The following is a 27897-nucleotide window of genomic DNA, read 5'->3' as shown; positions in this document are numbered from 1 at the left end:
TGAAGCGAGTAGAGGAAACAGCTGAAGCAAAATGGATAGAGTAATGAGTCCCTGTTGTATCTTAATATGTCTAGGTGCATTGTACTGTATTTTCTTTCAGGAAGGGAGTTGGACTTCTAAGCTGTTAACTTTTCTTTCTTTCTTTATTCATTCATTTTTTTGTAACCTTGTGTGTTTTATTATGTTTTTGACAAAAAAGAATTAGCTCACAACAAGTTATCACTCTTAAAAGTACATTACGGGAAAATCTCTCCACTAGATGTCAGTGGTTTGCAGACCCGTCAAATGAGAGTTTTTTTTACCCTCAATTCAGGTGCATAATCCTTGCTACGGTAGCTGCTGTAGGACAGATAACTCTGGCTGTTGTTCATCTGCAGTGAGGCTGTCAGTCTGCAGTTTACCTCAGCTGTCAATATGAGTCTATGCCAATTTGCTCTCGAGGCTGTAAAACTTTGTGGAAGTAGTCCAATACGAGTCAGTGAGTCAGTGAATCTCACTTTTGTCCACTAACAGTGACACTGAGGTGATTTGTTAAGGATATCTTGAACTTTTCTATAGGTAAGTGCTGCTGTTCTTTCCCCTGTTAGCTGCTGTTAGCCTCTGTTAGCCGACATTAGTAAAACTTTCTTTGAAGTTGCACTAACATTGTTGGACTCTGACACTTTCTCATACAATGTGAGAATGTGATCATACTATTTATAAGATTTTTAGGATATCTGAGCCTAACATTAGCTGGAATAATGTGAGCTTATAACCAGTTGTTTGTTTAGCTAGCTTGTTGTCAGCAGTCTGGCAGATGTGAGGATCGAATGTCTAATTTGCTCAAAAATAAGTAATTGTCATAATATTGGGAATAAATAAGTCTGTTTATAAAAGTTTTTGAGTATTACAGCCCTGAATTCAGTTCAGGAAATGAGGCTTTAAGTGAGGAAAAAAGAAGAGGATAAGATTTTATTTACTAACTCCAGTCAGTTCCCTCACCTGCTGTCTTTTTTTGTATTTTTGGACCCCCTTCCAAGATTAAAAAAATATAGGTAGGATCCTTCGTATCCTAAATCTGAAGTCCATACACAAATTGAAATTTGTACCATCTTCTCTAGCTACTTACATGAATCACGATTAGGTGGAACAACGTCTATCTTCCCCACTGTATTCAAGATCGCAGGGCAACATCATGGCTTCCACAGACCAGCAGTCATTCCTCACTAGTGAAATAATTTTACATTTATGAGAATTCATCAGTTAGTTAGAAGACATAATTAAAAACGAATCAATGTATATTTAATTGTACAATATTATTATTAATTAGCCATAAGTGACAATAAAGTTGTTTAAACTGGGAAATTCTCAAGCTAATAATAATTTATATATGTATTAAAGTCACACTGTTTTCATGGTGTGAGCTGAGATTGGTTATTTCTACTTCCAACTGTGGTTAACATCACAATTGGCAATTGGCAATTGGTCGTTGGCAATTAAAATCGACGAGCTCTCAGCACTGGTACGGAGTCAGAGGGAATACCGAGAGTGTAGCCTGATGTGTTTCACCGAATCATGGCTGCACCAGGTCATTCCCGATGAGAATGCTTCCGTGGAAGGCTTCCACACTGTTCGGGCGGACAGGGACAGCATCGCTAGCGGTAAGCGTAAAGGAGGTGGGCTTGCTGTTTTAGTTAACAACCGGTGGTGTAACCCTGCCAACATAACAATCAAAGAAAGGATTTGTTGCCCGGACACTGAACTGTGTGCTGTTGGACTCAGGCCGTATTATTTACCCAGGGAATTCTCTCACGTCATCTTGGTGGCTGTTTATGTACCCCCCTCTGCTAACCCCACAGCTGCATGTGACACTATCCACTCTGCCATAGCTCGGCTACAGACTCAGCACCCGAGTGCCTTTATTGTGATCTCGGGTGACTTCAACCATGTATCACTGGACAATACACTACCAACATTCAAACAATATGTGGACTGTCCCACCAGGGGAGAGAAAACTTTAGACTTACTGTATGCTAACGTCAAGGATGCATACAGCTCCTCCTCCCTCCCCCCACTTGGTAGGTCAGATCATAACCTGATTCACCTCACCCCCCGCTATGTGCCAATTGTGAGGAGGGAACCTGTGACCACCAGGACTGTTAGGAGGTGGTCAGAGGAGGCAATAGCGGAACTACAGGGCTGTTTCGAGGTGACCGACTGGGAAACACTCTGTGAGCCTCACGCCGAGGACATCAATGGGCTTACTGAGTGTATCACAGGCTACATAACTTTCTGCACCGACTCCATTGTTCCAGCTCAGACTGTTCATTGTTACCCAAATAACAAGCCGTGGGTGACTAAGGACATCAAAGCCCTCCTCAACAACAAGAAGAGGGCTTTCAGAGGGGGCAACAAAGAGGAGGTGAGGAAGGTCCAGGTGTTACTAAAGGACAAGATCAGAGAGGCTAAGGACAATTACAGGAGGAAGCTGGAGTGGAAACTCCAGCAGAACAGCATGAGAGAGGTGTGGAGGGGCATGAAGACCATCACTGGATTCAGGCCAACCAACAGCAGGGGAGCTGAGGGAGGTGAGAATAGAGCCGACGAGTTGAATCTGTTTTTCAATAGATTCGACACCACAGTGTCTGCTCCCACCCCCACAACCTCACCTGCAGTCAGCCTGGAATCCAGAGCCACACCACTGTGCCAGCCTCTCTCTTCACATGTTGCCTCCTGTGAGAGTCCTGACACCCCTCCCCCACCCATCACCTTCACTCAATACCAGGTTGAGATGCAAATGAGGAGACTTCACTCAGGCAAGTCTGCTGGACCAGACGGAGTGAGTCCCCTTGTCCTCAAGACCTGTGCCCCCCAGCTGTGTGGAGTCTTTCATAAACTGTTTATGCTGAGTCTGAGTCTGCAGAGGGTCCCGGTGATGTGGAAGACATCATGCCTCGTCCCTGTACCAAAGACGCCTCGTCCCAGTGGCCCCCAGGATTACAGGCCCGTGGCACTGACCTCCCACATCATGAAGACCCTGGAAAGGCTCATCCTGGACCAGCTGCGACCCATAGTAAGACCACATCTGGATCCCCTTCAGTTCGCTTATCAGCCTCGTCTCGGAACAGAGGACGCCATCATCTACCTGCTCAATCGTGTCTACACCCATCTGGACCAGCCGGCGAGCACTGTGAGGGTCATGTTTTTTGACTTTTCCAGTGCTTTCAACACCATCAGGCCGACCCTCCTGGGTGATAAGTTAGCAGCGATGCAGGTGGATGCTTCTCTGGTGTCCTGGATTGTTGATTACCTGACAGGAAGACCACAATATGTACGTCTCCCACAGTGTGTGTCTGACAAGGTGATTAGCAACACAGGGGCACCACAGGGGACTGTCCTCTCCCCCTTCCTCTTCACCCTCTACACCACAGACTTCAGCCACTGCACAGAGACCTGCCATCTTCAGAAGTTTTCTGATGACTCTGCGGTGGTTGGATGCATCAGCAGGGATGATGAGACAGAGTACCGGGCTGTGGTCGACTCCTTTGTCACGTGGTGTGAGCAGAATCATCTGCAGCTCAACGTGGCAAAGACCAAGGAACTGATCGTGGACTTCAGGAAGACCAGGAAACACTTGACCCCTGTTTCAATCCAGGGGGTCAGTGTTGACATTGTGGAGGACTATAAATACCTTGGAGTACACATTGACAATAAACTGGACTGGGCTAAAAACACCACAGCACTTTACAGGAAGGGCCAGAGTCGTCTCTATTTTTTGAGGCGACTGAGGTCCTTCAACATCTGCCAGAAAATGCTGAGGATTTTCTATGAGTCTGTTGTGGCCAGTGCGATCCTCTATGCTGTTGCATGCTGGGGGAGCAGGCTGAGGGTCGCAGATGCCAAGAGACTTAATAAACTGATCCGTAAGGCCAGCAATGTTGTGGGGATGGAGCTGGACTCCCTCAAGGTGGTGTCGGAGAGGCGGATGCTGTCCAAGATAAAGACAATGTTGGATAACACCTCCCACCCACTCCATGACATGTTGGTCAGTCACAGGAGCTCGTTCAGTGAGAGACTGAGATTACCGAAAAGCACCACTGAACGACACAGGAAATCATTCCTGCCTGTGGCCATCTCCCTGTACAACGCATCCACTTAACACACTGTTTGCTGCTACAGCTACACATGTTTCTTTTCCAACTATTTATTTATAAGTGACTTATGTATGTATGTATGTATATATATGTATATATTGTACTATTCTTAGTTAGCGTATTGTCTGTCTTGTCTTAATGTTGGTTTAAAATGGAGCACTGTAACAAAAAATAATTTCCCCCAGGGATCAATAAAGTATTCTGATTCTGATTCTGAATTAGTAATGAGTCTACATGACTTGAATGACAACACTGTGTACTCTTTGAGCTTGAATCAAAAAACATGAACACAGAGGCAGATTTCTTGGTTATTATTATAGACTCAAACAAATATTGTGGGTTTCTAAATTATAATAATAAAGCTAATTAAAACAGAACCATGAATATTAAACAACTAGGAAGATGGCAGAAATGTGATGGCCATGAGCCTGGTTTTTTTTTTCACCCTCTTTGTGTTTTTCTCTTTTCTCTTTTATGATTCCCTGTGTGTATCTCCCAATTTGTATGCATGCACCCTGCATGTCTCTTTTCAGGTAATTCCTCCAAATTTTTTATATATATTTATATTTTTCATTAAAATTGAACATTTTCTTCAGTCTACGTGCTTTTATATTTGGCTCCTCTTGCTTGAACAATGAACTAGATATGATAAACATTTGGTAAACAAAGTTATTTTATTTAGCAAACAAAACTCTGAGTTTCATTTGACTTCAAGCAAAGCATCATGTAACAGCTATGTGTAGCGTCAGCCAGTAGGCTGACCCCATTCACAGAGCACATGTTTATGCTGATGCTGGATGTTGATATTCTATTTATATCTTATTTATGTTTTTATGAAAAACATTCACATGCTTTAACAGACTCACACCACAATCAGACTCAATTTCATGATTCCTCATGTCGGCAGTTTTTAAATGAATGATGTTTAAGTAAACAAAATTAAGTACCTTGTAATGATAAAGAGGAAAATGACAAACAGTGGGATGAGTGAGGAAGTAAATCAAAAAGCTAATTAATGGAATTGACACGCAGTTCCATTAATTATCACTCAACCGAATAGTATTTCATATACACACACACACACACACACACACACACACACACACACACACACACACACACACACACACACACACACACACACACACACACACACACACGCACTACAGTGATTTAAAACTTCATTTTTTAATGGCAATTTTCTTCAGTTACTTTTTCCTTTGCGGTATTTTTCAAGTTCAGTTCAGTTCAATTTTATTTTAAGCATGTGGCTTCACAATCATTACAAAATGTCATTCCATTCTTTTGTTTGTAAGTAAACACTTATTAGTCCCTACCTCCTCAAATCTTACCTCTCATTGATATAATTTTCTTTTAGCCTTCAATTAAACAAACAACATATGAAGCAAAAGTAAAGCAAGGACAAAACAAAACAAACAAACAAATAAACAAAACAAATAAAGTGGTAACGTTTGCAGATTCACAAATTATGAGACAAACAAACTAAAACACTATTACGAACAACATTACCGCCCTGGGTTAACCCTGTTTTCTTCATTCTTATATTTGTTAAAAATGTGTTTTTTATATTTCATTTTAAACTGGTTTATGTTGTTACTTTCTTTAATTTCTTCTGTTAGACTGATCCAGAATTTAATTCCTGCTATAGTGATAGACATACTTTTTAGAGTTGTTCTAGCACTTTGTATTTTTAAATTCCATTTCCCTCTTAAGTTATACCCCCTTCTCAGTTATTCTGTACTTCATACCATGATTAGTGAAATTTAATGCTGTTGTGACCTAAAGACAAGCAAAGACCCCTTATTCACACCCTCCCCTTTTTAAACTCTAATTACTAAATTTGAACCAAAATGGCATTACTCTTTGCATGTAATTGATTGACTCTTGACTCTCATATCGACATAGTTTTTTATTGTCATTATGATATCATAAATATGATTACCTTTTTAGCTTTAATTTTCTAACGTTTTTTACATCAGAAAGTGAAGCCAAGCCTGAGCAAAGGCTTGCAGCATTACTAGTATACTTTTTGATGTTTAACTGATTCCGATCTCCCATTATTGATCCCACCAGTCTGACAAGTGTTATTATTTTGTTTTGCAACATTCTTCAACGAACTCGCACAGAATTGTTGGGTAGCTTTGTATAATATTGCAACATCTCAACCTTGCTGTTGTGAATGTGTGCTATATAGATGAAATTAATATTTAATGGTATTTTGCCTATAGGAGGTGCAAGAACAACATAAACTGAAAATATCATAATTCAACTGTCATGAGCTTGATTTCATTTTTTTTAATCTAAAGCCAAACTAAAACCAATAATAAATCAGGATGACTTCATATAACCATAAACATGTGTGCATGTTTCAGTCACATTTTCTACTATTAAAGTAACAAATTTTGAGATTTGTGCAGCCTTGGCAGAAGTATGCATTTTCAGAATTTTATGAATGTACTTAAAACAGGGAAGGCAGTTTTCTATCATCTCTAAAAACTCCAAACTAATCAAAGCCAGCACTTTTATATATTCTGGTCTCGCTTTTTCAATATATCAAACAAACCTATTTTCAAAAACAAGTAAGGCACTACTGATTTAAAGCTAAGGGGATTATGCAAAAAGCGTGTCTTTCTTGTACCTCCCAGTTATAAAACAAAGGAAGATACATCAGCAAAGAGAAAAGGAAAATGTGCAGTCTTCAGTGTTTGTAGATAGCTTTTGGCTAAAAAGAAAAAAACCCCGAAAAGGAACATAATCTGGAAATTTCTGTCAGAACTGAATGAAAGAATATGACTGAATTTTCAAGTGAGTGTAGCCTATAGCTCCAGCATTAAACAGAAATCCTTTTGTGTCAAGTAACATCTATACTAATGCATGCTTCTCTGCAATGCATTTATTATTATATCGGTGTCTTTTAAGATCTGCACTGATTACTGATAGAGTGGCCATAGTAACTAGTGCATTAGAGAAGCTAAAGCTCTTCTGTTGAGGGCCAGGCTGTTTAATTAGTAAACCAAAGAGGAAATCAAACTGAACGCACAATCAATAGCTGTGGGGTGGTGCACTGAAAGTGTATACTTTAGCACACACAGCCAAAAAAACCACTGTATGCTGGACAGCTTAAACAACAAGCACCCAATTTATCCAAAGGCAAGGACAGATAACTGGTAGATGGCCAATGAGGAACGAGTAGCCCACTGCACATTTTTTAGGCCCTATTAAACTTATATTGCATTCTCTCCAGAACAGCTATTAACCTAACATTTCCAGTATTATTATTATTAGACACCAATCAGGAACCACAATCATTCAGTGTTCTGCATTCTCAGCCAGGACAGGTGGCTCATGTATGTCCAGTTATGAGCCAGTCTCTTTCTTGCATGTACAACATGCACACCTACACTAACAAATACTTGTGAGCAAGTAAACTATGAAGAGACCACCAGTAAAACATTTGTAACAACAAACCTAAAAAGACTTAAATCAACCTGATCTAGAATGGACATTTTAAAGACGCTAACAAAGGAAAAGTGGCTAAAGCTATCCAGCGCTCAGAGTCAGCCAGAAGCTAGCAGCCTCGGTATGAGCAAAGGATCAAGGATCAAATAAAAGGAAAAGGAAAATTATAGAAACGAGTAAATACAGAAGAATTGTGTGCCTGGTGAAGTTAGAAACATACTGGAAAATGATGTAACTGTGAATGTAGCTGACATTAGTTTTGTTGTACATATCTATTGCATATACACTGCTTTTGTTAGGTAATGATGGGTGTACAGAAACTCCAATAGTACAGTTTTCAGTTGTTTAAGTAAGAGAAAATCCTGCAACTTATGGCATTTCAGGAGCTGTTTAGTTTAGTTTAGTAAATTATTTTAATGTAAAAAATAATATTTTGGGTTAAAGAAAAGTAGATTTTTGTTGCCATATGCCATCATCATAATCATAATCAAAATCATAATCAACAAACCTGGCATGTTAACGCTGAAAAAAAATCGGAAATCAAAATCCCCTAAGAAATTTTAAATCTGGGCATTATTATAAATTCATCATTTTGTTAAGATCAGTGTTGTGATACCTGAAGAGATGGAAGCCAAACGGCTTGTGTCGGGGTGCCAGTTGGGTGCAACAGGTTCATATGGAGATAAGTCTTCCTTGTCTTCATCTAAAACAACAGTAAGGATGAAAAAAAAAGATTAGTTATTGCTCAAAAAGACCACAGCTCTACAATTAACTGAATCATCAGAAAATATACAACACATAGGAATTCATCTTACCCCCAATATCACAGAATATACACAAAATAAAGCAAGATTCAATCCATATCTCAAACTTTACTGACTCACACAAAGAACCACTAACAATAAACTCTTTTGATTTGAATTTAACAGATATTTGAAAGCATGACTTTGATTTAAATGTAGCATTATCCTTGAGCAATATATTTTTGACCAACAACAGTTTTACACGTTTTTCATCCTCAACAATGATTATGTTTCTCAATACTCATCTTTTCCATGTATGGTCATATTTTCATATTCTGTTTGTGGATGTGCTAAAATAATTTGGGGAAGGAATGCAGTTAGGGGAATAACAGGAAACGAGCATATTCCTTCCTCGGTCACTTCAACTCAATGGACTATGCTTAAAGAGAGTTAATGAAAGGAAATGTTACTGCGTCCAACTGCCAAGAACATGTTTCCATTTCTGAGAATCTCTAAGATAAGGGAAAATTGATGTGCAGTAAATATCATAAGATAATGACAAATTGCTTCCAAGCTCCAAGAATGTTTACTTGTTTTGAATATTGTATAACAGAAAAAAGGTCTTTATCTTTGGTCATTCCCCTGTGGGGGTGGCTCAGTGCTTCAGCTCCTCTGCAATAAAGGACATTTCTCTTGCAAGATTGCATCTGTTGCTGTTTTAATTTTTACTTAATATATTTTCTGATTCTCCACGACAGGAAAAGAAATGTTTGTCATCATCACATTCTTTGCTTGTGGAGCATTTGTGCCTGCTTTGGTTTGATTTGGGAGAACAGCTGAAGGACTAAAGCATAAGCAATGCATCTTTCCTGTTAACAATGTGTTGGCTGAGCTGTTTTTATGAAAATAAATAAATAAATAAATGAATAAAAAATAAAATTAGCACTCAACTGACTGAGTCTCTCCCATGTGCCTGCTTCTCTGTAGGCCCTAATCCCACATTTAAAATTCATAGCCATTCAGTGTGATTGAGACAAACCCTCCAGTGTGTAATAGCTTTGCATTCGGATCCTAACAGAAACACAGTGAGGGTGTTATGAGGAAGGCTTGGGGGCCTGCTGCTACAAATGAGAAAATCCGTAACCTGTTGGTAAAAGACTACGCTTCTAGGACAACCAATCAGTAGATCCAATCAATAGATATGGTGCATTTTGTTTATCAGCACGCTCTTCGAGCATTTCAGGAAAATGTGATGCAATCTGAAAAAATGCTTTCAGCTAACTGCTGTGATAATAGGTTAGACTATTGTAGAAAGCTGTGTGTGTGCGTGTATGCCTGTATGCCATATTATTGCTATTACTGAGGTATTTATGTATTCTTTGCACAGCAAATTATAATAAGCAATAAGCAATAATTCAAATGATGGTAACCAGAAGGTAAAGTGACACAGTGTTTATCACTGTTGCCTCACAGTGAGAAGGTCCTTTCCTCAAACCTGCCAGCTGCCTTGGACCTGTCTGGACTCTGGAGTCTTTGGAGTAGATATTTAGTCCAAATTTCAACATTTTAAATTGGCCGTAGGTGTAAATGTGAGTGTGAACGGTTGTCTTTCTCTCTGTGTTAGCACTGTGATGGACTGGCATCCTGTCCAAGGCATAAACCCACCTCTAACCCTGTGACAGTTGTGATAATCTCCAAACCCCTCGCTTGGATAAGTGGAAGACAATGAATGGATTGATGGTCAAGAAACTGTATGAATCGTTGGATAATAATAATCAGCAGACAGCAATACAACCATGATAACATTGGCTTTGTGATCATATCCATTGGCATGAAAGATAAATTTGTTAAACCCTCACCCCTTAGCAAAAATATGTGCACATGCACACAGATTAGCTAAATTTTAATAACAGGGAAAAGCTGAATTACTAATGGGATTTTTCCTCCATTTTTCTGCAGATTAAAGACCACCCCGACACAGACCAGTGCATATCTGCAGTCACTGCTTTCTATATATGTCTGCATGACCCCTCTTCATCGGAACTGGCAATCATAAGAAAAAAAGAGTAGCTCAGCCGGCCACTTTTTGAGCACACACAGCTATTGACATGTTGCCCAGTTCAGGATCTCACATTTGTTTGAGAGAAATAAAAAAGTGCTGGGACACACACACAAAGAATAGAAAAGAAAAGATGCACAAAATTGCAGAGGAAGAAAGAAGCAGCACAATTGGGGGCAGAAAACCCTTTGAAAGACTAAACTACCTAAATCCTCAAAGTGTCCATACAGAAACACATATTCACTCTAAGATAGAAAGGAAGGTAGGTAGGTAGGTAGGTAGGTAGGTAGGTAGGTAGGTAGGTAGGTAGGTAGATAGATAGATAGATAGATAGATAGATAGATAGATAGATAGATAGATAGATAGATAGATAGATAGATAGATAGATAGATAGATAGATAGATAGATAGATAGATAGATAGATAGATAGATAACATGGAGATAGAGAAATCTAAGTTCTGCTTTCTGATGTACTGTATTGTGTTTTTTATCCACAGTTGCATCACTCACAACTCTGTTCATGCTTGTCCTTACATTTCTATCAAGACAGAAGGACTCGGGAGGTTCCAGAACTTGAGATCTCGCAGTATGTCTAATTACAACAATTACCTTCAAAAGCTATAATGCTCTGAAGCCTTTCAAGAGTTCAAGACTACCACCTACACAGCAAACAACCACCTTTACCACCCTTCCATGTTTTTTTTAGCAGCACCTACCGCTATTGTGCATTTAAAAAAAAGAAGAAAAAAGAAGGAAATAATGTACAGAAAAATCGAATGCTTTGCACTGAACAGAGCCAAATGGAAAAAGGCATGTTCTATCTTTTGCCACAAGCAAACAACTTGTTATTAGGTTGCTTACTATTTTGTTCAGGCAGCTTCTTACACTGTAGGAAAGCTTCACAGGCAGCCGAGAGTCAAGCCATTTTAGGCACGTTAAATTTTACAGTGTGTCTGTGCAGTGTGTACTGTACTGATCCTATAAGGGCACTCACAAAGATCAAGATCCACCAAGGTCAATACCCTATTGTGCATTTTTAAAAGCGATCTGAATCTACGCCTAAATTTAGTAGGATCCTCTTCGGCTTATGCTCTACGTTCATGGCTCATTAAATTCACTTTGACAGGTTTGTGTAATCTTACTAGGAACAAACAGACAGAAAGATGGCTCTGATCGCATACATCCACCTCAGCTTTTGCCTTGGTGGAAGAATAATGTGAACCCACAACAGTAGCTGCAGCTAATGGATGGTACAAGCCGTACTAAATCATAAAACTGCAAAACACAATATAATCTCACACACACCCTTAGGACTGAGAAATCCCACAGCAGGAGGCCTTGTTGTACTTAAAGAAAACTGCTCTTTGACAGTCACCCTGGACCCAATTACGCATTCATCAAGTAATAGAAAATTCCTCCCAGCTGTTTAGTGATCAGATGTTTTTTAGCCGCAGGGCAACAAGTTATCGCTGTAATTAAGCCTCCGTTTGACTTCATTTGCTCTGACAGGATGGAGCATGAAAGACAATCAGCCCTTCCCTAGTTACAGCATGAGAAAAATAATGCCTTCCGGTGGGTTCACAGGGCTGTTAGCTGCCATAAGGGGTCTTACAAAGCTATTAGGTACCATCACTCTTTCTTTTCATATGCATTATCAATGAAGTTGAACTCTTGAGGTGGAAACTATCCTATGGTTTTTTCGTGACATTCTTGGCAAATGGTTTATGGCCAGAAGCTAGAAGTCGTTCACCATCTGTTTTTAATGGTTTCCCTTTAGTTATTGTCCATCAGTTTAATATTCATTTCACCTTGTTCTCTGTTTGTGTTGCAGGAAACACCCATTTACACTGCACACATATTATCTCCCACTCATATAATAAGAATATGCAACAAAACGATATCTTAGACTAATTGCAAACTCATTGCACGGCCTGGAGCACAGCTGGACGTCTTCTGCAGAGCTCTGCAGGCTGCTGCACATGCTCAGCTTGCATGTAACCAAGCCTCTGCTGTCAGAGCTTGAAAAGTTTGTAAATGAGCTGCCTGTGGAGTTTAGGCGTGCCAGCCTGGGCTCCTTTCATATCTTAGAGAATACTTTTATAAATTAATAAGAAAAAACACCTTTTTAAATCACATTATAATAAAATGCATTAATATTTCCTCCTATTATGTGTTCATCTCGACAAAGACAAGTTGTACCACAAACGCATTTTTTAAAAATTGCACTTAACAAAACAAAAGTTGAAGGGTATATTCTATTAACAGCTCAGCTTTTGAAGTTATATTGACATTTTAAACTCAATTTCAAACCATACAAATAGAATATTGGTATTAGCTCAGAATAATATTTCAAGTCACAATTTCAATCCAGCATGGCGTGTTGGGCAAATATAGCTAAAAAAGGAGAGGAAAAAAAATGAATGTTGAGTTTTTTCAGCCCTTCCTTTGGCTATGTGAATGCAATGTTGATTAAAAAAAAAAAAAAAAAAAGCGTTCCACTCTCACGTACCTAAATCATCCCTATGCTTGGCGCCAGGTGCTAAATGTTGAATATTGATAGGGAAAAACAGTGACTAATCCTTTCACACACTTTGTAGGTGATACAAGTTCCAATTTTACAATAGTAAGACTTAAATACTCAATATGAAGCAACATAAATACTTACTGTAAAGATATTTAGAGCTGCTGTATAGACAATCTGGTTATTAAGTAAGGTATGGCTATATAAAACATACGACTCGTTTCTTCTGCTTTAAATTCCTCTATATGGAAAATAGAGGGAAAAACGCAAGTAGCTATTTTATGAGCAGAGTTAAAGGCGAGCGATAGAGAGAAAAAGAGGCCTTGTAGTTGACTTCTATGATGCGCATTCATTCAGCACCTCTGTGAACCTTTCTGCAGGAGTGAGTCTTAATGCCCACATCATGACAGTATTCAAAGAGCAGAAAGCCCCGCCACTCACTCCCGCCTCTGATAGAGAACCTAGAGAACTCACTCCGCTATAAAAGGCTAATCTAAACCCCACTACCCGGCCCTCACTTCAGCTGCACTGTCACACTCTATACTAGGCTCAAAGTGAATGGGAGTAATTTTCGGCCAGTTCACCTTACAGTATAGAAAATCATTAGACAGATTTACCAGGACAAACAGTGCCTGTTTTGTCATCCTATTTTACTGATCCCTTTCACATTTGGGGATGAAAGATGCTAGGGGAGAAGGAAGGATGAAAAGGACAAGGAGGGGAAGCTGTGAAAGACCGTATTGATCACACACAGGATCTATTGACAGGTCCCTTCCTCTGATGATGAAGCGGCTACCTAGTGAGTACCGTATGGGTCTCCAGCTCAGGGAGGGAGAAAGCAAAGAGGACACATTCAGCATGCAAGAGCCTGCTCGCCGTATACCCTGACATGCAGGGCAGGCTGGAAAAATGTTCTGCTTATGACAGTGGATGGCTAAGGTAATGGCCAGTGACTGCCACCATTGCTCATAGTAATGATGGTTTCACCCAGGAATACTGTGTACCTTTGCAACCGCCACCCCCCTTCCTCCTGTAGCACCCTCCATGACGCTCTCTCTCTTCTTCTCACTCCTTTTCCGTTTCTCTCTTAAGTTTCCTTGCCCCCTCATCATTTATCTACCATCCCGTCCTCGCTTCTTGCCCTCGCCTCCTGTCTTTTCTCTTGCTCTCTCCATTACTCCTCTTCACCACCGAAGTCTACCATGATGTCCACGGCATTCTCACACTGTCCATTTCGTGTAACGTCCCGCAGCATTAGGGGCCGCCCTGTGGCATTAGAATGATGTAGCGACATATTAAGCAAGTGACCTTTGCAATGCTGACGTTCATAAAAGTGGAGAAAATAAATCACTCCGCAAAATTGCGGCATTCTCGTTATTTCATGTAAAGACTCCTCTCACAATGAGCTGGAACAAACTAATGGAGCACTCCTTCCTCTCACTGAAGAGAAAGTTAGCTAATTAAATTGCTATGAATGATATTCACAAAGGCTCCTGCTTTGAGGGCCAGGGCGTGATTTCACAGCTGAGGCTGGGGAAAAAATGTGTATGTTAGAGGTATGGAACTTATTGTTTAAATCTTCAATTGTGCAATATTCACACGAGCCCCGGAGCATAATTGAGAGCCACCTATGCAATATTCCCCTGTGTAGCAGCCAACAGTTCTTTCTTAATTACTTCTTTTATGGATTCAAGAGTCCTGCACAGATTCACTCGCCTTGCACTGACACGGGCCCATTCAGAGCAGAATCCATCCATTATCCATTAAGGACAGTTGCACTGATGCATTGAATTCAGCTGCCATCTTCTGTGAGAAAACACAATTAACATGACACCATTTACCCTACCACTGAAAAAAGATTTTCAAGATTTTAAGACAAATGGAGGCAGACTAGAATAATGGGAGATGTGGCCCCACATTCTAGCTTCATGGCCTTGTTATTCCACCACATTCACAAGGGTAAGGACATGGTGTGAAATGTAAAATGTTTCAGAAGTGTAGTTAAACACCTGCTGAGATGTGTCAGCTTGCTGATATTTCAAGAAGACACATCAAGCAGCACTAGATGACGGTTATGAATCATATTGCTGTCACTTTGTCGAGGCGCTTTGTATGTTTTCTCAGCCTCGGCACACTTTTTTCTCACGCATTGTCAACTTTGAAACACTGGTCACACTCACTTGGATTGTAATTTACAGTCACATCTCATGGACACAGAACATACTTCAGCTTGACGGCCTTTCCGTCAGGCTATCTCATGGTGAGTCTGGGTTTGACTTGGTCAATGTTTAACTTTAAAGTCTCTGGGTATAGTGTCAAATACGTTGACATTTTCAGTTTTAAGGCTGACAGAGCTATGTGAGAGAAGTGCGAAAGGGTGGATGTCGCACAGTTTAACACTGAGGGCTAAAGCATGAACCCCATCATCAGTCTGAAATATGTGGCAGCACAAACCAGACATTACACTTACTGACTGTTGTTGCTTGGCTACTGGTTAACACAAACCAAAACATCCAATATTCCCTTATTGTCCTCAATGAATCCAAGGTGAACACATAGCAGCTGGTGTTTTCTTTCTTTTTTCTTTGTTAGTGAGTCTACATCGTTATTATAGAAAAAAAACATCATCACGCAGATACATATTTTTGAATGTTTGAACAACAGAGGAGAAGCATCAAATATCACCCACAGTAACACTTATTAGACAAAAAGTACTATCACTGGCTACCATCTGGATTTCCAGGATTCCTGCCACGATCCAGAGCCGCACCAACATTTGATGGCTTCAACTGTCAGTGATGAAAAACGTGACCTTCGTTGAGAAGCTTGTTTTCTCCCACACAAACCAAGGTCTTTTGATGGCTTTGCCTCTGCACATTTTACAGATAACTGAAGGACTTAGGTAACACAAGAAACAACATTATTGTGTCAAGTTTGAGGACCAGTTATGCTATTCCCTAAATATGATATGATTACTGACAATAAAGTCCTAAAATTTCTCAAATTTCCTAAAATTTTAGGAACCGTCGTGAACACGCTTTCACTATGAATCTTGGAAGTTATTAAATATGTAGTCAAAGGAGCTTGCAAAGAAAAGCATCTGGACTTCTTTAAGTTACTTGAAGACGTTTCACCTCTCATCCGAGAAGCTTCTTCAGTTCTAAGGTCAAATGGTGGGGAGTCCCAGATTTAAACCTAGTGGGAGTATCCCCCCACATCATCACGCAGATACATATTTTTTGAATGTTTGAACAACAGAGGAGAAGCATCAAATATCACCCACAGTAACACTTATTAGACAAAAAGTACTATCACTGGCTACCATCTGGATTTCCACGATTTCTGCCACGATCCAGAGCCGCACCTAGTGGGGGGATACTCCCACTAGGTTTAAATCTGGGACTCCCCACCATTTGACCTTAGAACTGAAGAAGCTTCTCGGATGAGAGGTGAAACGTCTTCAACTAACTTAAAGAAGTCCAGACGCTTTTCTTTGCAAGCTCCTTTGACTGCGATGACCTGGATGACTGAGAACCTTCACAGACATATTAAATATGTATCACAAATCTAATATCTGAATCTGCAGCAGCTTTACTGTACAAGATTTTTGAGTTTAATGAAAAGTCCAATGTAGTCAAACAAAATAATCTTCAATACAAGAGATAGGCAGTTATGAAACCAGATGTAGAGGGCAGTAAAAGCCCCAAACTGTCAGCACTGTAAGAGATTTGTTGAAAATAAGCACTATGTATCAGTGCTTGCTGTTGTTGTAATTAATGAGGTCTACATTCTTTATGCTGATGCCAATACTAATTTCTCAGGGAGGTGCAAACACACACACACTTTTAGAGGCATATTTGTTTTCTTTTGTTTGTTAAGCCACTTGACATTGACCTATGAATCATAGAAAACTCACCTCACTTATGCGATGAAGCAGTGCTGTGTCTACGCACAACAGATAACTTAGCAAAGAACCAGTTTTTAGACACTTCATTACTAGCAGCCTGTCACAAAAACACACAGTTTGTTCCCATCTCTTTACCCGAATCTACATCAATGTCAAAGATAACACAGTTTAACAGACATAAAATTATATTTTGGTTACAAAAGTACAGAAATTCTGTCTTGCCTGATTTCCACTTCCTACACTGTATAGTGTATATTATCTTTACACTAGACTGTATACAGATGGCATAGGGGTGTAATTCAGTGAATTAATCTAAGCATCATGAGCTTAAATGCAAATTAGTCTACTACATTTGATGTAACCCAATACTGGCCATAAGGACCACAGCCACTGTGCACCATAAAAATAAAATAAATAATAATAATGGATTGCATTTATATAGAGTTTTTCGGGAGCCCTCAAAGCGCTTTACAATACCACTATTCATTCACTCTCACATTCACACATTGGTGGAGGCAAGCTACAGTTGTAGCCACAGCTGCCCTGGGGCAGACTGACAGAGGCGAGGCTGCCATATCGCGCCATCGGCCCCTCTGGCCAACACCAGTAGGCGGTAGGTGAAGTGTCTTGCCCAAGGACACAACGACCGAGACTGTCTGAGCCGGGGCTCGGACCGGCAACCTAAAGTCATAATAAATTAGAGAATAAGCTGAAATACACAGAATCAGTCCCCTGAAAGTCAAAGTGCTTAACAGTTAGAAAGTTAAAATTCACACAGAAGAAGAAGTTTCAAAGCTGGAAAGTAGCTGAATATCTTTTAAACATACATTAGAAAAAGCTGACTAATGACAAAAATAATGACAAAAAATCTGAATGAATATTGAAAGCTCATATTCTTTAACCACTTGAAGAGTGGAATTATGTGTTTTAAATGTCTAAACTCAGGAATCTCAAATAAAAAACAGAATATTTGTCTGTTGTGTGTGTGTGTGTGTCTGTGTGTGTGTGTGTGTGTGTGTGTGTGTGTGTGTGTGTGTGTGTGTGTGTGTGTGTGTGAGTGACTGCGCACACTCTCACACAACTTTTTCTTTTTTACATTGTTTTCAACAATTGACTTAACAGGTAGCTACCATAATTGTTAATCCATCTAAGACCTACGTGTAAACCATCCACACAAAAAACAGTTTAGGCCAGCGGTCCCCAACCCCCGGGCCTTGGACCGGTACCGGTCCGTGAGTCGTTTGGTACCGGGCCGCGAGAGTTGAGGCTCAGGTGTGAAATGTATGGTTTTCAGGGTTTTTATCGGTTTTCAGCGTTATTTTGTTATCGTTTTTATCGTTAACTCGGTTTTCCTGGGTCTTTTCACGTGTGTTATGAATAAATCTTCTTTTTTTCGGTACCGGTACTAGTTTTATTTTGTTGTATTTATCCGCGACACCTTAAAGGCAGGTCCGTGAAAATATTGTCGGGCATAAACTGGTTCGTGGTGCAAAAAAGGTTGGGGACCGCTGGTTTAGGCCATAAGTATCTGAACAGATAAAAACGCACCATTTTATCTTATGTTATGTTTTCATCATCTCTTCGTTAGTCTTCATTATCTGTATGAAGACACGTTGGTTTCAGTGGTTTGAGCTCCATTTCGTCTCACATTGGTACAAATTCTTACATATTAGCATATCTTGGACAAGACTAGATATGCTGCTAGTTAAAGAGATTTCTAAAAAGATGAGATTATAAAGCATGACTGGGCCTCATATATTTCAGTCAAAGCATCTTCTGACTATTGAATTCAGACTTCTTTAACCTGATCTCTGTCCATTTAGATCCAAGGTAGCTGCATACAGCCCAGCTTTGATCTCAAGTGTTACAATGGCCTATCTTTCTTTAAAAGTAAAGAGGTAAACAGTCACATTTAATAACCAAAACATGAAAAGCATGAAAATGCTTTAAGATGTAAGTGCAATTTCAAAAGTATGTCTTTGCCTGCGAAATAACGTCGCAGCACACACATTTAATAGATTACAGAGTTTCAAAAGTGTGGATGCTGGGCAGGCACACTGTTTTCATGCTGAAGTCTTTTTCTCTTTGACTTCATAATCTGCCATTCTAGAAAGAGACGTTCACATGTTTGTGTCTTCATCTCAGTAACACACATATGCATGGATGAAATGATTTTTATCTATTTCGTACACTTTCCCAGCAGCAGCATCTCTTCATTATCTTTATGTCTGCAGACATGCTTCTTTCAGTGGTTTGAGGTCTGTTTTCTCTCACACACACAGATATTTTCCACACACATCAAAAAGGTTTTTCACATATCAGCGATTTGTGTGTTTGTGTGTGTATGCTTAAGTTTTGTCCACACATTCATGTGTTGTAGAGGCTAAATTTTAATAAGTTTAGTGGTTCTGTGACTTTGATGCTGAAATTTGCATTTGGTGGTTTATGGTTTCCTGAGGACTAACTGACAGCTGAGAGTGAAACAAAACAATTTTTAGTAGATTTTAAGAATGTAAGACAAATGCAAACCAGGTAGTTTGCTTGATATTTCAAATAAAGTCTACAAGGAAATACCAAAACTCCAAAAGTGTGGGTATATGGGCTCATTAATAGTTGCTGCCATTCAAGTTGAACAAATCTCCAGCCACTTTCTGCCATGGCCTGCCTAGAAGCTCACTGGGCAACAGTAGCTCTACTAGGATCACACGTTCTTTGAGACATGTTGTTTCTCACCAATTCACCTATTTGTCTGCCTATGCCTGGCCACCATACTGCTTCTCAGGCATGACCATTGGGATGACCAATTTGGAGTCTTTTAGCAACAAACCATAATGGACAGTGAGTAAAGCCCTTCCTGGCTAATATGCTTTTGCTGGGCCTGAGTGTTGATTGCTGTCTGGTCAGCCTCTCTGGCACAAGGACACGATCTCTGCACAAACGATGTCTTCTTTGAGCTATTCTCTCAGGTTTGTAGGTATTGCTCTGGTATTTTAACACCAACAAAGTGATTCCCAAAGAGCCAAAAACCTGACATATATATCGACATGTTGTGCGGGTTAGGGTTAGTTACAACAGTGACAGTCAAAGATCCCAAACATACTGTCAATGCAGTAAAAACATACTTGGAAAGAAAAAGAAAACTCACAAGTGAACACTATCAGTCATGGATTGGCCTCCCCAAAAATCTGGATCTGAACATTATTGACGCAGTATGGGATCCTCTTGACAGAGAATGAAACAAAATGCAACCTGCATCCAAAAAAGCTGTGAATGTCCTTCAAGAAGCCAGGATATCTATTTTTGAAGACTACGTAAAGAAATAAATGACAAAAAAAAAGCTTGCCAAAGAGAGTTCAGGCTGTGTTGACAAATAAAGGTCGTCATACCAAATATAGACTTTCAAGCTTGTTAGAATTGTAAAAACTCTGCTTTTGCCACTGTATTTCAAGTATGTCTGCATGTTTCGATAAATCCCAGCACCTATTTCCCATTTTCCAAGCAGTTCCATATCAGAGAACCTGTTGGTAAGGTAGACCAACTCACTCATATAGCTGATAAGCAATAATACTGCTATGATCTATAAAGTACAAAGATAAAACATTTCCTTTCAAGGCATTTACAAGCATTAGAAAATGCAACTGACTCAACAGAGTGAACAAAAAGCTTTTTGGTTACAAATATGTTTTATTCTGGTGAGCAGTAGAGGAAAAAAACTCTTTGTTCTAAGTTAACCTTTTCAAAGCAGTTACTTACTGTAGATGTAACTAAATACATCCCTGGAATTACTTCACAGACACTCGTATGGAGGGCTAAAGTAAGTAGAGGGTCACAGATCCTAGGCTGTGCATCAAACCACTGTCAGGTATTGGGATCACGAAACAGTCTTTTGTGACTTAAGACCACACATTTAATTTTAAATTATATATATATAATTATATTTATATATTTACAATGATATATTGACAAGAGGTCTTTACTCCCAGAAAGCTGGGATAGTGGGTTAACCTTGCCTGAGGCAGTGAAGTATCTGTGGGAGGTTTGTGAAAGGAGAGCAGGATGTTGTGTCAATCCCAGTCCATCCTTGGTCCTCATCAGCTTTCTCTTCACTGACAAAGTGGTTTAGCTCTCAAGCCTGCAGGCCAAGTTCATGTCCCTGGCTAACACAGTTCATGCAAAACATAGCAAATTCTAGCTACAATAAGATTTCTTTATCGATTCCTACACTTTCTGAGATATATATATTGACCTTTGTGTATTGACAAAGTATTAAACACATTCTCTATGCCGTATCCATGCTCGTCACATCAGTAGAAATTACACAGCACTTTAAAAATCTCATCTCTCTTCCTGTTGGCCATTCATATCCTTTGACCTTGTCTGGCTACATTTCTTTGAATCCAAGTCCATTTCTATTCAGATGTTTCTCTCTTCTCCAATTGTCTCTCCGTATTAATGCAGCAAAGAAATTTTCCAAAGCTACAAACCATCCTGTTTTATCCACACAGTTTTTAAGTGGTTTAGCACCACTTCATGAGGGTCTGCTGGGATTCAGCTTTTCATGTTTGTTTCCAGAGATGGATGTTGTACACAGATTGTTTCCAGTTAACAAAAGCCTGCTTGACTGCACAGTGGATCGTGATTAGATTAAAGCTGCACTGTAAGAGCTTTTTGTTTGTGTTAAAGCAGGTTTTATCTCTAAGGGTGACAGGACCAAAATGGGTCACCGCTGAAAGTATTCTTCAGATGCACATGCTCTGTGAAGGACACACTGGAGGCACGGGAGGTCTCTATTCTTGACAGCCCAGGCAACTTACATGACGCATTCAAACCCATTGACTGGTGCGGCTATTTTTTGGGGAAAGGAGAAGGTGGGGGCATAAATGAGGCGCAGTGGGAGAACAGAAAGATCATTACATTTAGAAAAAGAGAAGAAGACAGGAAGCGAGACACAGGGCCTGAGGAACATCCATGTCATCACATTTCCCTTGAACTCATGTCAGGGACCCTCTGCTGCCACAAGTCTGATGAAGTGTAACTGGCGCTATGAGTAGTCAGCCTGGCGAATCACTTCACAGATCACCACACAAAAGCCCAAAATGCTCAAAGCTCGGAGACTTTGAAATGTCTCCATCATTACCCCACGTGTCAAAACAGCTGAGTACATTATGTGCTGCATGCTTACATGGACGCTTGGAATCTGCCAAATAGACTTTGATCACATGTATTAACAAATGTCACACTTGGGTTAGGGTTCCCCTTTAGGGTGATCTCTAGGGTGGTGCATCTCCAGCAGACAGATTTGTCCTAATATAAGGCTTGCGTGGTTTTTACCCTTGATGTGGAATGAGAAACACACTTTTAGTGACACTGGACAAGAAAAGCACATACGAAACTTTGAGTATATGGTAACTGATATAATCTGAGAGGGTATTAAGCTTCTGCACGCGTTCGGCCTCTTTTCTTATGTTTTAAGAAATTTATTCTGTATGTAAACTTTGGTCAATTGCAGAAATCTTCAAATCAGATCTGTTGAAGTATTGTACAGAGGGAAAATGACCAAACAAGAACTAAGGCATGGCAGTAAAATGGGTAAACTGGAGGACATTCTGGTACTTTGAGTCTTAAGTGATGTAAGTGATGTTTTTTTTAATTTTGTCCAATCACACTGGCGTTGGCCTGAGAGGGGAAAGATGTAGGTAGGGCTCTCTGATTTTATATTCTGGTGTGGATTGTTTTTCTATGTTCTATTTCTGTGTATCACAACTTTAAAGCTTTAGGTGTAGGATATCTCAAATCAAAATCCAGGAAGCTTGTCTTAAAAAAGGGTTTCAACAAATCAGCCTTTGAGTGTGATTTTATGTCCCACAAAAGTGGACACATAAGGCCCACTGTGCTATATGACTGTAAAGTAATTACAAGGTAAAATGGAACACTTTAGGTGAAAACCAATAAGTCTACCATAACATGTCCATCTAATGTAATTCCATTATAGCTCCATTACATCTGAGAGGGTGTGGAAAGTAGGAAAGCATATATTTTTCATCAGGGGCTTCTGGGTATCCCTGTAAGAGGGCGCTGGGGAATAGGGCATCAACAGTGGGTGTGGTTACTTCTTGTCTTTGCTCGGAAAACAAACTAACTGGTACTCGACGTCAGTAGATTCATAAAAAAATACATGTCAGAATCCTCTAGACTGTGAGTCACATATATAGCTATCAATGAAAGTATGCTGCATATCTGTCAAAGGATAATAAACAGCTGCTTTTACTTGCATCTTGCTGTACATGACCACAGAGCTCACGCAAAAGAACTGAAGGAGGGATAAGAGGGGCACTGTGGACCTTTATTATATTGCTCACAAAATGTACAGTTAAAATTTGGTAGCATGAATTTTGTGAGACCTTGAAAGCACCTGCCTCCTACCTTCATTGCGTCCCATGTTTATAGACCAGTAGATCTGTAGACACTGCTGCTCCGTCTTCAAGGACCTCTTGCAACGGCAGTTATACAGAGGGCTAACCAGCAGCACTTCCAGAGCAGCCTGGCACTCCCTGTTGTTATCTAGCATGGCATCTTTCTCCTTACCCACAAGGCACTGGCGCATAACTCGGTACCAAGAGCTGCACTGAGGGTCCTGGTTACACATTTCACTTGCCTCGATGCAGTTCACCCATTCTGGCTGAGCTCCAGGCCCAGATTTGATGCTTGAAGATCCTGGAGCACTGTTAGCCAAAGACACGGGCAAAGCTGAGGGAACACCCCAGGAACCTGCTGCCTCATCTATGTGGAGAGAAAGAAAAATATGTGGTGGTAAAAACTGAATGGTGACTGAGAAACTGCAAATTAATGTTTGGGGGTTTAGTGTTTTATGTGTGCTAGTATCTGTCTATCTATCTTCATGCTTTATCCTCTGTTCCATTTATGCAACAAGTTGTATGTGGGAACAAACCAGATTTGCAGCCTATTATAGGCCCATACCTGCCCAGGCATCTTTTAGCAAGCCAGTTAGTTATTCCTCCGGTGCACATTGCTCATACACTCCTCTATGCAGTGTTTTGCTATGTCTCGTTTACTTTATAGCGGGTTATTTAGGTGCTTACCGAGACAGGTTTTTGGTGCATTTAATGCAGCAAAAGAGAACTAGACTCAGATTCTTATTAAATCTAACCAAAGGTATATCCAATCACTGAATAATATCTAATTATATCATGCCAAGGACTACGCTTAATTTGCATCTAGGTGAGCAGAAAATGAGCTTACACAGAGTAAACAGTAATCCACAGAGCAAGACTCCAGTGTTGCCATTTGACAAGAGTTTGAGATTGAAATGCACCTTCACACACGAAGCTAAGTACACAGAGTTCTGGTGAAATGACAAGAGAGACCCCTTGTGGGGATGTTGTGCATTTAGATCAGGAGAAGAAGAGCATCAGCCGGAGAGCAGCGGGTCAGAAAAGACTTACATAAAGTTAAACGTTAAATTATTGTGGGGCTGTCAGTCAGCCCGTCAGGGATGTCATTTAAATGCGAATGCATGCGTTTGGGGGAACATACTGATAATGCTAATGTGATCATAATGATGGCGATGACGATTTGTGGTGGTGGATTCCGTCATGTTCAACCAACTAGCAAAAATAATATATATATATTAATCTTGTGCAATATTTTTGGCTGACTGAAAGCTATGTTTTCTCGTTACAATAATGAGCTCTTCTTTCACTGTGGAAGCTGTGAGTGTGTTATGTGGGCTGCAAACGACTCACTCGCATAGACCAAGTTCGGTTTGTAGCTTTGGGTGAAAATCGAACATAGTCTAATCAAAATCAAACCCAATATAAGAAGAAAGCCATCAGATGCCAGCTATACATAATTCATCTTTATTTTTATTTTTAAAGAGTTGATTACCTGCTATTCTACAACAACTCCATTATTAATATTTTTTTAAAGTGGTAAAATAACACAGTTGTGTACATCATCACTAATGTCCTAATGTGCACGGCTGAGAGTGATTCTCAAATGGAACTTCTTACCTGGGAGCAGAACAAGGGTGCAGACGCACATCCACACAGTGACAGACTTCATTTTGGACTCAGCCGCAAGAAGGATGAGTTGTGCTAGAATTACACGAATATTTCCACCTTTTCAAGGATTAACTCCCCTCTCCGGATCCGTGACCCAGGCGCAGGATAACTGTAAAAAACCCTCATTCAAATTTTAAAAGAAACATGCAGCTCCGAAAATATCCTCGAATCCCCCAAAAAGTAATCCACAATTTTATTTTATATCTTAATAATGAACTAATCACGACAAAGGAAAGAATTCCTTGACACTGGGAAAAAAAGATCAAATGGCAATCAAACAAGCAGTCAATCCGTAAGAGCAGTTATTCAGGGTCCGTCTGCGCTGCGTTCATACCGACAAACTACTGAGACTTGATCTCTCCGCATTATAAGAGCTGCCCGCTCCAGTTGGCCCTTGTAGACAAATTGTCCCTAAAACAGTCCTTAAACTGGCGCAAAGCGGTCTGTGATAGCTATGTCAGTATCTCTAAGGAGGCAGAAGAACTCATCTGAAAGTGCTACAAAACGCTGACTGGTTTTTTTCCCCCTCACCGGTGGTTCCCTCAAAAAGCTGCGCGCTCAAGAAGGGAGGGAACGCTTCTTTTCCACTGACTGCATGCGTGTCGAGGCATCGCAGCACTTTATAATGCGGGGGCTCCCGTGGACCAGCAGAGGGCGCTGCTGGTGAGTGATTTCAGTGGAAGGCACGCGGTCATAGAGGACCATAATTAATGTTATCCCACAGAGCAATCATCAATATTCCTTTAACCTCTGGTCCACGGTATGTGAAATTATAGGGACCTCACCTGAGCTGTGTGGTATGTCTTTGATTCCACGTGGTGCTACAGGCCCCGGTGTTTAAAAGCGTATGCTTTTAATGCAACAATGAATGTGTTTCATAATATCCCTCTTACATGAATACCATCTTCTTTCCATAAGAGATTCTTTACAGTTCTGTTCAATGTGCAGCTGAAGGGAAGCGAGGCCAAAACTGCAACTGATCAAGGAAAGAATTATGAAGGAATAATAAATACCTTGGCTTTTTTCAATCACAGTAAGGCAGCCAGCACACAGGGAATGCTTTATTCAAGAATTTTTGCAAGGTCACCAGGACAATTGATTTTTTTGGCTGACATCTAGGCTTGGGTTCTACAAACCACAGAAATTTGAGGTCTGATTTTTAGGATTTGGGATCAAAGGGTGGACGCTGCAATGATGATGAGAATGTCGCCATTCATTTCAACACTTCACACCATATCTGGGTTTTTTCCGGAGAAAGATTTGAAAGGGAAAATAACCACAATGTCTCGTATTATAGTCATGCTCTGAGGAAATAGCTAAGCGCACAAGCAGCAGAATCTGCCATTTTACAAAGTGGCTTCACATTAAATAAAATGACTTTGTTGTGCATCATCGCCTAAATAGTGCCCATAATGTCATAAATCTTTACAAATCTTGAAAACAAAGTCTCTATTTAGAGGTTGTGACAGTGACAAACTGCAAGGCCACTGGCTCATAATGATGTCTGACTGTCAGCCCAGGCTTTCATCCAAGAGGGAAAACAGCTTGCCGTTATAATGGCAACATCAGCCTCATTCTGCCTATATCGGCCCAGGCTTATTCTCATTTCTCGAGTATGAAGTCGCTGTCATTATGAGGACACTGTAAAGCATCATCCACCATCATGAGTATCCAGAAACTGTCCTGAATTAGAGCTGCAGTGGCTGCTGGAGACTATTCCTCAAATGTTTTTTAAGTGGAAGTGTATATTTCACCTGAAAATGGCAACCTTTTGCCTTTCGTGCATCTATTTCAAATACCAGAGCAATTTCATCCATTTATTTTAGCAGTGATTTCTCACCGAAGATCGCATGCATAAACTGGATGAAGGCTACAGTTGCTTGAGTAGCAGGCTCGCGAGGATGAAGGCATTTATAATAAAACAAAAAAGGCATGAAATCAAGAAAGAAACATTAGCAGTGGATGCACTGAATAAAAAAACAAACGTGAAGTCTTATTGAGGCTTCATATTATGTCTATCCACAATAGTGCAATGTGGATAAATCCTCCCCTCGCTTTCTTTTTTTCTTCTTCTTCTTGACGTTGCATGATTCAGCTCCTCTAGGGGTATTTAATTGCTCCATTCTGACTTCATAAGGCATTTGCAATTTTATCGCGGTTTTTTTACACAATTGCATGCGTCTATAATTGTGCTATCTTTTATAAATAGGCTCATACTTATATGCAGTGCAGAGCGAGAGAGCATGTAGACAGATGCGTGCAGAGATGTGCGTAATCTATATGTCAAATAACTGGGCTCCGACAACATGGCTCAAGACCGTGAAATGGAGAATGACAAATCTGGATATAGTAGACATGGTTCTCACTACTGAGGGAAATCACTCCCTGTCTTTTAGAAGTGTCTCTAATATGGTGAATATAGATGATATCGTTATGAATTCATGGGATATGAAATAATGATACAGATAAGACTCAAAGTTAAGGCAATAACTTGTGCTTAGTGAGACAGCAAGGGGGTTCAGAGTGAGTTACTGCTTACTCTCGTGGGTCAAATAAGAGCTCAGAGAGTTGAAAGCTGTCACCTTGACAGCAGGGAAGACAAACTTGAATGCTAGCATGTTTGTTTATCGTGTTTAGTTTTCTCCTAATGACTGTTGGGCTCTACCCACATGAATCTGGCCCATTTGGCCACCAAAGTGTTATCTATATTGCACCTTGAATGAGCCATGATGATGATTTTGTCTTTGTCATTTGGTAAATTGGATGGAGATTTGCTTCAGCTGCGTTTTTGGTTAATGAAACATTTAACCCAAGATTCATTTGAGTGCAAAGGTCGCTGGATCACTCTCTGCTGGTCGCTGCCAGTGGAGTGAGTACTAATAAAGTTGAGCATCTCTTATGCTCACACTTGCACGCACGCACACAGGCAGGCACTCGAAAAGGTTAAGCATGACTGATTAGATTAGGAATTAT

At 40.1% G+C, this 27897-nt stretch overlaps 1 protein-coding gene across 4 annotated transcripts in view; it reads right to left on the bottom strand.

Moving 5' to 3' along the window:
- The window catches only part of LOC146657256 (GDNF family receptor alpha-2-like), a 71540-nt gene extending 46036 nt beyond the window's left edge, over window positions 1-25504 (bottom strand). For all 4 annotated transcript variants that reach the window (XM_085425217.1, XM_085425216.1, XM_085425218.1 and 1 more), the window contains exons 1-3: window positions 24874-25504; window positions 23267-23623; window positions 8230-8316 (exon numbers count right to left, since the gene is read on the bottom strand). In XM_085425217.1, coding sequence (XP_085281343.1) covers window positions 8230-8316; window positions 23267-23623; window positions 24874-24925 — 496 coding nt within the window. In that variant the 5' untranslated portion in view covers window positions 24926-25504. The remainder of the gene's footprint in view (window positions 1-8229; window positions 8317-23266; window positions 23624-24873) is intronic.
- Between the last annotated feature and the right edge of the window lie 2393 nt (window positions 25505-27897).

The sequence above is a fragment of the Rhamphochromis longiceps genome, linkage group LG12 (genome assembly GCF_057381845.1).
Source record: "Rhamphochromis longiceps isolate RC_006_pf linkage group LG12, R_longiceps_female_GT1.1, whole genome shotgun sequence".
Lineage (NCBI taxonomy): Eukaryota > Metazoa > Chordata > Actinopteri > Cichliformes > Cichlidae > Rhamphochromis > Rhamphochromis longiceps.
This window is presented reverse-complemented; position numbering and strand designations above follow the sequence as displayed.